The sequence below is a fragment of the Larus michahellis genome, unplaced genomic scaffold (assembly GCF_964199755.1).
Source record: "Larus michahellis unplaced genomic scaffold, bLarMic1.1 SCAFFOLD_514, whole genome shotgun sequence".
In the NCBI taxonomy this organism is placed as follows: domain Eukaryota; kingdom Metazoa; phylum Chordata; class Aves; order Charadriiformes; family Laridae; genus Larus; species Larus michahellis.
The window spans coordinates 1616-12518 of record NW_027436313.1 but is presented as its reverse complement, the minus strand read 5'-3'; the positions used below and the strand labels follow the sequence as shown (position 1 = coordinate 12518).

The following is a 10903-nucleotide window of genomic DNA, read 5'->3' as shown; positions in this document are numbered from 1 at the left end:
GCCGCCGCGGGGGGAGGGGGGCCCTGGTTGGGGGCGCGGGGGGGGGGGCGGGGGAGAAAAGGGGGGATAAAAAGAGAAATCAGTGAGCGGGGGGGTGGGGATGGCAGAGTGACATCACAGAGTGACATCACGGTGTGACATCGCGGTGTGACATCATCGAGTGACGTCACGTTGTGACATCACAGGGTGATCTTAGCATTCGACATCATGGAGTGACACCACGCAGTGACATCGTGCTGTGACCTCACAGAGCGATGACACAGACTGGCCTCACCGAGTGATGTCACAGTGTGACGTCACAGAGTGACATCATGATGCGATGGCGGGGCTTTGACATCACCGTGGTGTCACAGGGCCTGCGGGGCGGTAGCGGGGGGAGGGGCAAGGCCGCAGTGACATCATGACGTTGACTGATGATGTCACCTGCCTGTCACCCCCCCTGAGTGCGCAGTGACATCGTCACGGCGTGACATCACGCTGTGACCTCACCGCAGGCTGCCGCCCCGGCCAGGAGCGGGGACAGGGCCGTGGGTGACGTCACCTCTGTCTGCCGGTGACGTCACGCCCCCTCTCGCCCTGCCGCCGGCGGCGCCGCCCCGGCGTGACATCACAGCGTGACGTCACGGCGGCGCCCTGTCCCCGCCGGGCGCCGCCTCCCCCCCCGCCCTCTGACATCACGAGGCCCCGCCCCTATCGCGACGTCCGCGGGGGCGCGGCCGCCCCTCCGTCCGTGACATCACGCCGTGACGTCACCGCGTTGCCGCCCACCCCATGACATCACCGCGTGACATCACCGCCGGGGGAAGCCGGGGGGGGGGTGGTGCGTCCCTCCCGCCGCGCCCCGCCCCCGCCGCCCGCCGCCATTGGCTCCCCCCGCCGCCCCGCCTCCCCCCATTGGCCCGCCCGCCCGCCAATCGCCGCGCCGCGCCGCAGGCCCCGCCCCCCCGCCGCCCGGGCCCGGCTCCGTCCCGGGGCGCCCCCCCCCCCCCCGCCCCCTGTCCCCCGCCTCCCCCCCCCGCCCGCCGCCATCTTGCCGCCGCACCGCCCCGACCCACCTGCCCGCGGCCCCGCGGGGCCTCGGCCCGTCCCGGGGCGGCGGCGGCGGCGGGGGGGGGCGGCGGGGGCGGCGGGGGGGCGGCGGGGCCGGGCCGGGGCCGGAGCGCGGTCGCCACGGCGACCGTGGCTATGGCGCCCTCCGTGTTCCCTCACCGGGGCAACTGTTGCTACCCGCCTCGGCGGCGGGCGGGGCCCCCCCGCGCCTCGCCCCGCCCCCAGGCTCCCATTGGCTGCCGCCCGCCGCCGCCGATCGCCGGTTGGCGGAGGCGCGCGTCGCTCGACCGAGGCCCCGCCCCGCCCGCTTCCAATTGGCCGCCCGGCGCGTCCGTCGGCGCTTCCTGAGGGGGGCGGGGGAGGGAGGGGCCGCGCGGGGGAGCTGGCGGCGTCTGATTGGGCGGTGCGGCCGTCAGTCAGCGGGCGGGGCGCGCGTGCGCGGCGCGGGCGGGGCCGCGGGGGACGCCGGGAAGCGTAGTCGCGGAGCGACGTCACGGCCGCGTGACGTCACGGCAGGCCGATTTTCCTCCGGTTTCCCCCAAAACGCGCGCGCGGGTGGCGTCACCGGCGACGTCAGCGACCGTCGGTGAAGTCACGGCGACGGGGGCGGGGGGGGCGGGCCGGGGGTGGGGGGGGGATGGCGGCTGTCGCCATGGCAACGAGGCCTGCGGGCGCCATGGCCGCCGCTGGGGGGGGGGGTGGGGGAGGAGCTCTAGTTAAGCGGGGGTAATTAACAGGGGTAATTAACGGGGGTCATCAGGGGTCGCCGAGGGGCACCCGCGCTTGTTGGGGGGGGGGGGGGGGGGACGCGGGACAGCGCCCCCAGCGGGGTGCTAAATGGCGGGTAATTAATGCTAATGGCTTAATTAATGCTAAGGGTAATTAATGCTAAGGGTAATTAACGCTAATGCGGTAATTAATACTAACACATGCGTAATTTAAGCCTTGAGGTAATGCCTGCGGGAGGATTAGTGCTGCTGGGGGGCAATAAAGGCCCGGGGGGGGGGAGGAGGGGCCTGAGCGCTGAGGGGGGTAATTAAAGGGGGGTAATTAGCGAGGTGGGTAATTAGTGCTAATGAGGAGAGCAACGCTGGTGGGGGTCAGTGGCGCTGAGGAGGGCGTGAGGGGGGGGGCAGGGGGTGGTTAATGGTCTGTGATGGGTCCGTAAGGCCCCAAATCCGCCTTCGTCAGGCCCCGGGGGCTCTATGAGGCCTGTGACGCGTCTGTAGAAGCTCCGTGTTGTCCGTAAGGGGTTAACAGCTCTATAATGTGCCTATAACCCGTCTATAGGCTCTGTAACAGCTCTATAATGTGCCCATACCCTGTCTATAGGCTCTGTAACAGCTCTATAATGTGCCCATACCCTGTCTGTGGGCTCTGTAACAGCTCTATAATGTGCCTATAACCCGTCTATAGGCTCTGTAACAGCTCTATAGTGTGCCCATACCCTGTCTATAGGCTCTGTAACAGCTCTATAATGTGCCTATAACCCGTCTATAGGCTCTGTAACAGCTCTATAGTGTGCCCATACCCTGTCTATAGGCTCTGTAACAGCTCTATAATGTGCCCATACCCTGTCTGTGGGCTCTGTAACAGCTCTATAATGTGCCTATAACCCGTCTATAGGCTCTGTAACAGCTCTATAATGTGCCCATACCCTGTCTATAGGCTCTATAACAGCTCTATAATGTGCCCATACCCTGTCTGTGGGCTCTGTAACAGCTCTATAATGTGTCTATAATGTATCTCGAGGCTGTATAACAGCTCTATAGGCTCTGTAACAGCTGTGTATGGTCTGTAAGAGCTCTATATGGTCCTTAAGGGCCCACAGGGGCTCTATATGGCCTGTAAGGGCTCTATAGTGGCTCTGTGTGGTCTATAACAGCTCTAGATGGGCTGTAACAGCTTTATGATGGCCCTGTAGGGTCTATAATGGCTCTGTTATGGCTCTATATGGTCTATAACCGCTCTATAGTGGCTGCGTGGGGTCTATAACAGCTCTGTAATGTCTCCGTATGGTCTGTAACGGCTCTATAGTGTCTATGATGGTGCTATAGCGGTTCTATATGGTTTATAATGGATCTATAATGGCCTATAACAGCTCTATGTGGTCTATAATGGCTATATAATGGCTCTGTGTGGTCTCTAACTGCTCTAAGGTGGCTCTATATAGTCTATAATGGCTCTGTGTGGCCTATAACTGCTCTAAGGTGGCTCTATATGGTCTATAATGGCTCGGTGTGGTCTATAACTGCTCTAAGGTGGCTCTATATGGTCTATAATGGCTCTATATGGTCTAGAACGGCTCCACAATGGCGTTATATGGTCTCTAACGGCTCTACAGCAGCTCCATATGGTCTATAATCAGAGACTCAGAATCCTTCAGGTGGGAAAAGACCCTCGGGACCATCGGGTCCAACCATCAGCCCCACTCTACAGAGCTCCCCCCTACACCACATCCCCCCCCACACCTAAACCACTCTCAAACACCTTCAGGGACGGCGACTCCACCACCACCTGCCCACCACGGGCAGCCTACTCCGGCGTCCGACCGCTCCTTCTGGGAAGAATTTTTTCCTCGTGCCCAGCCTAAACCTCCCCGGCTGCAGCTCGAAGCCGTTCCCTCTTGTTCTAGCGCCAATTACCCGTGAGAAGAGACCAGCCCCAACCGCTCTGCAGCGTCCTCCCAAGTGGTTGTGGAGAGCCATGAGGTCTCCCCTCAGCCTCCTCTTCCTCGGACTAAACACTCCCAGCTCCCTCAATCGCTCCTCACCACGTTTATTCTCCAGGCCCTTCACCCCCTTCGTTGCCCCCCTCTGCCCTCGCTCCGGCGCCTCCAGATCTCTCTGGTATCGGGGTGCCCAGAACTGGACACGATCCTCCAGGGGTGGCCTCCCCAGTGCTGAGCACGGGGCGGGGGGACGATCACCTCCCTCCTCCTGCTGGTCACGCTAGTGCTGATACGAGCCAGGATGCCGTTGGCTTTCTTGGCCACCTGGGCACGCTGCTGGCTCGTGTTCGGCCGCTCGTCAACGGGAACCCCCAGGTCCTTCTCTGCCACGCGTCTGTAGGACCCATAACGTGTGTATAAAGTCCCTGTTAGCTCTATAATGTGCCTATAACCCATCTATAGGCTCTGTAACAGCTCTATAGTGTGCCCATACCCTGTCTATAGGCTCTGTAACAGCTCTATAGTGTGCCTATAACCCATCTATAGGCTCTGTAACAGCTCTATAATGTGCCCATACCCTGTCTATAGGCTCTGTAACAGCTCTATAATGTGCCCATACCCTGTCTATAGGCTCTGTAACAGCTCTATAATGTGCCTATAACCCGTCTATAGGCTCTGTAACAGCTCTATAGTGTGCCTATAACCCATCTATAGGCTCTGTAACAGCTCTATAATGTGCCCATACCCTGTCTATAGGCTCTGTAACAGCTCTATAATGTGCCTATAACCCGTCTATAGGCTCTGTAACAGCTCTATAGTGTGCCTATAACCCGTCTATAGGCTCTGTAACAGCTCTATAATGTGCCTATACCCTGTCTATAGGCTCTGTAACAGCTCTATAATGTGCCCATACCCTGTCTATAGGCTCTGTAACAGCTCTATAATGTGCCTATAACCCGTCTATAGGCTCTGTAACAGCTCTATAGTGTGCCCATACCCTGTCTATAGGCTCTGTAACAGCTCTATAATGTGCCCATACCCTGTCTATAGGCTCTGTAACAGCTCTATAGTGTGCCTATAACCCATCTATAGGCTCTGTAACAGCTCTATAATGTGCCCATACCCTGTCTATAGGCTCTGCAACAGCTCTATAATGTGCCTATACCCTGTCTGTGGGCTCTATAACAGCTCTATAATGTGCCCATACCCTGTCTATAGGCTCTGTAACAGCTCTATAATGTGCCCATACCCTGTCTATAGGCTCTGTAACAGCTCTATAATGTGCCTATAACCCATCTATAGGCTCTGTAACAGCTCTATAATGTGCCCATACCCTGTCTATAGGCTCTGTAACAGCTCTATAGTGTGCCTATACCCTGTCTATAGGTTCTGTAACAGCTCTATAATGTGCCTATACCCTGTCTGTGGGCTCTGTAACAGCTCTATAATGTGCCCATACCCTGTCTATAGGCTCTGTAACAGCTCTATAATGTGCCTATAACCCATCTATAGGCTCTGTAACAGCTCTATAATGTGCCCATACCCTGTCTATAGGCTCTGTAACAGCTCTATAGTGTGCCCATACCCTGTCTATAGGCTCTATAACAGCTCTATAATGTGCCTATACCCTGTCTGTGGGCTCTGTAACAGCTCTATAATGTGTCTATAATGTATCTCGAGGCTGTATAACAGCTCTATAGGCTCTGTAACAGCTGTGTATGGTCTGTAACAGCTCTATATGGTCCTTAAGGGCCCACAGGGGCTCTATATGGCCTGTAAGGGCTCTGTAGTGGCTCTGTGTGGTCTATAACAGCTCTAGATGGGCTGTAACAGCTTTATGATGGCCCTGTAGGGTCTATAATGGCTCTGTTATGGCTCTATATGGTCTATAACTGCTCTATAGTGGCTGCGTGGGGTCTATAACAGCTCTGTAATGTCTCTGTATGGTCTGTAACAGCTCTATAATGGCACTATAGTGGTTCTATATGGTTTATAATGGCTCTATGTGGTCTATAATGGCTCTGTGTGGTCTCTAACTGCTCTAAGGTGGCTCTATATGGTCTATAATGTCTCTATATGGTCTCATACTGCTCCAGAATGGCTTTCTATATTATATAATGGCTCTATATGGTCTCTAACAGCTCCAAAATGGCTTTATATGGTATAATGGCTCTATGTGTTCTATAATGGGTGTATAGCAGCTCCATATGGTCTATAATGGTTCTATAACAGCTCTATATGATGTATCAATGGCTGTATGCGATCTATGGCGGTTCTATATGGTCTATAACACCTCTAGAATGGCTCTACGTGGCCTATAACGGCTCTATATGGTCTCTGTCAGCTCTATAATGGCTCTATGTGGTGTATAACGGCTCTATAATGGCTCTATAGGCGCTGCAGCGGCTCCATCGGGCCCCGGAAGTGTCATGGCGGCGGCCGGGCCGCGGGGCACGACGGGAAACGCAGTCCTGTGCGTCACGTGACGGAGGGCCGGCCTACGGATGGGCGTGGCCTACTGGAGGGGGCGTGGCCGGCACGGGGGTGGGGGTGTGTGTCACGGAGGTCACATGGAGCTCTGAGCGCTTCCGGGGCGCCAAAGCGCTTCCGGGGCGCTATGGGGCCGGGGGTGAGGGACCGGGACCGGGGGGGTCCGGCGGGAGCGGGAGGAGGGGGGGGAGCAGGGGTGTCGTGGGGGCCCTTGCGAGGTGGGGACCCGGCCGGGGGTCGCCGTTCCGCGGGTGTCCCCGTTACCGGAGGGTCTCGGGGTCCCGGTTACAGGAGGGGGGGTCCCATTCTGGGGGTCCTGGCTGTGGGGGGAAGCCGGTTACGGGGGGTTCCCAACTGGAGGGGTCCCGGTTAGGGGAGGGGGAGGTTCTGGGGATCCTGGTTGGGGGGTCCCGGGGGGGTTTTCCCGGTGCCGGGGGGGTCCCGGCGGTCCCGGCCCCGCCGTGACTCCCCCGCCCCCCTGAAGCACGCCCTGCGCCTGGCCTGGGGGGCGGCCGCCCGCCGCAGCTTCCACCGGACGGTGCCGGCCCGCGCCCCCCCCCCCGCCCCCCCTCATCCCCATCGTGGTGGAGCAGACGGTGAGCGGGGCCCTTCCCCGGGGGGGGGGATTGGGGGACCCCCCCCGACCCCCCCAAACTGTCCCACAGCCCTCAGGGACCCTCTTAGCCCCCCCCAAACCCTCAGAGCCCCCCCAGGACCCCCTAAGAGCTCTCAGAGCCCCCCAGACGCCCTTAGAAACACCCCCATCCCTTCCCACCCCCCACCAGACCCCCCTAAATCCCTTTAACCCCCCCCCGGACCCACTTGTAACCCCCCCCAAGCCCCCTCAGGACCCTCTAAAACCCCGCTAACCCCCCCAGACCTCTCAGAACCCCCCTAACCTCCACCCCCCAAACCCCTCAGAGCCCCCCAAGCCCTCCCCAGGCTGCCTTAGAGCCCCCCCAGACCCTTCAGGAGCCCCCCAAACCCCCTCCCCCCAGGACCCCCTAAAAGCTCCCCCAAACCCTCCCCTTCCCCCCTCAGAACCCCCCCAATTCCCCCCCCCCCGGACCCTCTAAGAGCCCCTCAATCCTCCCACACCCAGGACCCCCTAAGAATCCCCCAAGCCCCCTTAGAGCCCCCCAAGCCCCCCCAGGCCCCCTTAGACCCCCCCAAACCCTCCCACCCCCCCAGACCCTTCAGGAACCCCCCAACTTCCCCTCCCAGGACCCCCTAAAAGCCCCCCAAACCTTCCCCTTCTCCCCTCAGAACCCCCCCAAGCCCCCCCCAGGACCCTCTAAGAGCTCCTCAGTCCCCCCAACCTCCCCCCCCCGAGCCCTCAGAACCCCGCCAGGATCCCTAAAAGCCCCCCCCGTGACACCCCCCCCACACACACACTTTCCTGCAGGGCCGGGGGGAGCGAGCCTACGACATCTATTCCCGGTTGCTGCGGGAGCGCATCATCTGCGTCATGGGGCCGGTAAGTGCTGGGGGGGGAAAGGGGGGGGGGGTTGGGGGTGGGCCCCAAACCCTGCTAAAGGCCCCCCCGGCACCTACCGGCCGCCCCCCCCCCGGCAGATCGACGACAGCCTGGCCAGCCTGGTGATCGCCCAGCTGCTCTTCCTGCAGTCCGAGAGCAACAAGAAACCCATCCACATGTACATCAACAGCCCCGGTGAGGGGGGGGACCGAGGGGGGGGACCAAGGGGGGGCCTAGGGCGTGGGGGGGGTGGCTGGGGGGGTGTTTACAGGGGTCCTGGGGGGGATCTCGGGGGGCTCTGAGGGGTCTGGGTGAGACTGGAGAGGCTTGGGGGAGTCTAAGGGGGTCCTAGGAGGTGGGGAGGGGGGCTGGGGGGGGTCTAATGGGGTCTTAGGGGGTGGGGGGGCAGGGCTGGGGGGGTCTAAGGGGGCCTAGGGGGTTTGGGGGGGGGCTGTGAGGGGTTTAAGGGGGTCTTGGGGGGGCTCTGAGGGGTCTGGGTGAGACTGGAGAGGCTTGGGGGGGTCTAAGGGGGTCCTAGGAGGTGGGGAGGGGGCTGGGGGGGGTCTAATGGGGTCTTAGGGGGCGGGGGGGCAGGGCTGGGGGGGTCTAAGGGGGCCTAGGGGGTTTGGGGGGGGGCTGTGAGGGGTTTAAGGGGGTCTTGGGGGGGCTCTGAGGGGTCTGGGTGAGACTGGAGAGGCTTGGGGGGGTCTAAGGGGGTCCTAGGAGGTGGGGAGGGGGGCTGGGGGGAGTCTAATGGGGTCTTAGGGGGTGGGGGGGCAGGGCTGGGGGGGTCTAAGGGGGCCTAGTGGGTGTGTGTGGGGGGGGCTGTGAGGGGTTTAAGGGGGGCTTGGGGAGATTTGGGGGGGCTCTGGGGGGATGGGAGAGGTTTTGGGGGGGTTCTAAGGGGGTTTGGGGGGGTCAGGGGGGCTGGGGGGGGTGTAATGGGGTCCAAGGGTTGTGGGGGGGAGCTGGGGGGGGTTTAAGGGGGTCCTGGGGGGGGATTTGTGGGGGGTGTGTGGGGGATGGGAGGGGCTTGGGGGGGGTCTAAGGGGGTCCTAGGGGGTGTGGCTCTGGGGGGGGTGTGGCTCGGAGGGGGTGTGGCCCTGTGTGTGTGACGTCAGTGTGACGTCACGGCGCGGCGCAGGCGGGGCGGTGACGTCGGGGCTGGCGATCTACGACACGATGCAGTACGTGCTGAACCCCGTGTGCACCTGGTGCGTGGGGCAGGCGGCCAGCATGGGCTCCCTGCTGCTGGCCGGGGGGGCCCCGGGCCAGCGCCACGCCCTGCCCAACGCCCGCATCATGGTGCACCAGCCCTCGGGGGGGGCACGGGTACGGGGGGGGGGGGGTACGACAGCCCTCGGGGGGGCAACGGGTGCAGGAGGGGGGAACCATGGGGGCGGACACGGGTACGGGGTGGTCACCGGCAGGGGGGGAACCGTGGGAGGGGGGCAAGACAGCCCTCGGGGGGGACACAGGTATGGGGGGGGGGCACCGGAGGGGGGGAAAACTCGGGGGGGGGGGGGCAAGACAGCCCTCGGGGGGGCAACGGGTGCAGGAGGGGGGGACCATGGGGGCGGACACGGGTACGGGGGGGGCACCGGAGGGGGGGAACCGTGGGAGGGGGGCAAGACAGCCCTCGGGGGGGGCACGGGTACGGGGGGGGACACCACAGGGGGGGGCAATGGATGGGGGGGTGAACCATGTGGCAGGGGGCAAGATGTCCCTTGGGGGGGCACGGGTACAGGGTGGGGGGACGGTGGCGGGGGGGGAACCATGGGGGGGGGCAAGGGGTACGGGGGGGCCACCATGGCGGGGGGGGGGGCAAGGGGTACGGGGGGGACGCTGTGGTGGGGAGGAACCGTTGAGGGGGGGCAAGACAGCCCTCGGCGGGGGCACAGGTACAAGGGGGGGGCACCCCATGGCGGGGTGGGCAGTGGGGGGCACCAACCCATGGTGGGGGGGGTGGGCATGGGTGTGGAGTGGGGGGGCAACGGCGGGGGGGGCAACACACCCTGTGGGAGTAAAGGGTACGGGGGGGGGGGCACCCCCAAGGGGGTAGGGAAGATGGGACACACGCCCCCTCCGACTCGGGGATCCCCCCCCTGTGGACAGGATGGGGCCCCTGGGGGGGGGGTTCAGGCCCCTCCGGGGTGTGGGGGGGTTTGGGATCACCTAAACCCCCCCCCCGGTGATCCGTTTCCCCCCCCCGCCCCCCAGGGCCAGGCCACCGACATCGCCATCCAGGCGGAGGAGATCCTGCAGCTCAAGCGCCAGATCAATGGCCTCTACGCCAAACACACCGGGCAGCCCCTGGCCGTCATCGGTGAGACCACCCCCCCCAGGCCCCGACCCCCCCACAGCAACCCCCCCCCGACCCCCCCTGACCCCCCCGACCCCCCCACGTTACTTCAGAGGCGGCGATGGAGCGGGACCGGTACCTCAGCCCCGTGGAGGCGCAGGAGTTCGGGCTCCTGGACCGGGTGCTGGTGCACCCCCCACCCCGCGGCGAGGACGAGCCCCGCCTGGTGCAGAAGGAGCCCCCCCCACCCCCCGACACCCCCCCGGGGGGGGCCTGAGACACCCCGCACCCCCCTGGGGGGGGGGGGGGGGATGGGGGGGGCTGTTTGCCCCCCACCCACCCCCCCTCCCGGGGTTCTGTACCCCCGGCTGGAATTAAAGTGCTGCCGCCCCCCCATTGAGCGCTGCAGGAGGGATTTGGGGGGGCTGGGGGGGGGGATATGGGGCTGGGGGGGATCTGGGGGGCTGGAGTGGGGGGGATTTGGGAGGGGGAGGGCTCCTAAGGGGGGATCTGGGGCATCGGGGGGTTTGGGGGGGGGGGGGGGAATGTGCCCCATAGATGGATTTGGGGTGCCCCCGCCAACCCAAGCTGCCCCCAGCCCCATATTTCGCCCCCTCATGAGCCCCCCCTTCACCCCATGGCCCCCCCCATGGGTCCTGCGTCCTCCTGCCCAGCCCCATAGCCCCCCCCACCATGTACCACAGAGCCCCCCGAGTGCCCCACAGCCCCCCCTGGGGGGCCCCCCCGAGTGCCCCATAGCTCCCCATCTGCCCTATGGGCCTCCCCCGTACCCCATAGCTCCCCATCTGCCCCATAAGCGCCCCATGGACGGTTCCCCCCCAGGAACTACATCTCCCGTCGTGCCCCGCGCCCGGCGTCCATTGGCCGCGGCCTCCATCCAATGGGGAGTGGG

General features: G+C 63.4%; 1 protein-coding gene across 1 annotated transcript; it reads left to right on the top strand.

The window, feature by feature from the left end:
- Positions 1-1522: 1522 nt before the first annotated feature.
- Positions 1523-10386, top strand: CLPP (caseinolytic mitochondrial matrix peptidase proteolytic subunit). The gene is made up of 8 exons (XM_074571842.1): positions 1523-1636; positions 6116-6194; positions 6696-6807; positions 7617-7688; positions 7787-7883; positions 8833-9020; positions 9909-10014; positions 10104-10386. The coding sequence occupies exons 2-8, from the start codon at positions 6151-6153 to the stop codon at positions 10265-10267; spliced, it is 783 nt and encodes a 260-aa protein (XP_074427943.1). The 5' UTR covers positions 1523-1636; positions 6116-6150; the 3' UTR covers positions 10268-10386.
- Positions 10387-10903: the final 517 nt, after the last annotated feature.

What these genes read in the sequence shown, in the direction of transcription:
- CLPP (XM_074571842.1), top strand. Translation starts at nt 6,151, where the DNA reads ATGGCGGCGGCCGGGCCGCGGGGCACGACGGGAAACGCAGTCCT. An exon ending in CCATCGTGGTGGAGCAGACG is followed by an intron (nt 6,808 to 7,616) that starts GTGAGCGGGGCC and finishes ACTTTCCTGCAG; the next exon opens with GGCCGGGGGGAGCGAGCCTA. An exon ending in TCATCTGCGTCATGGGGCCG is followed by an intron (nt 7,689 to 7,786) that starts GTAAGTGCTGGG and finishes CCCCCCCGGCAG; the next exon opens with ATCGACGACAGCCTGGCCAG.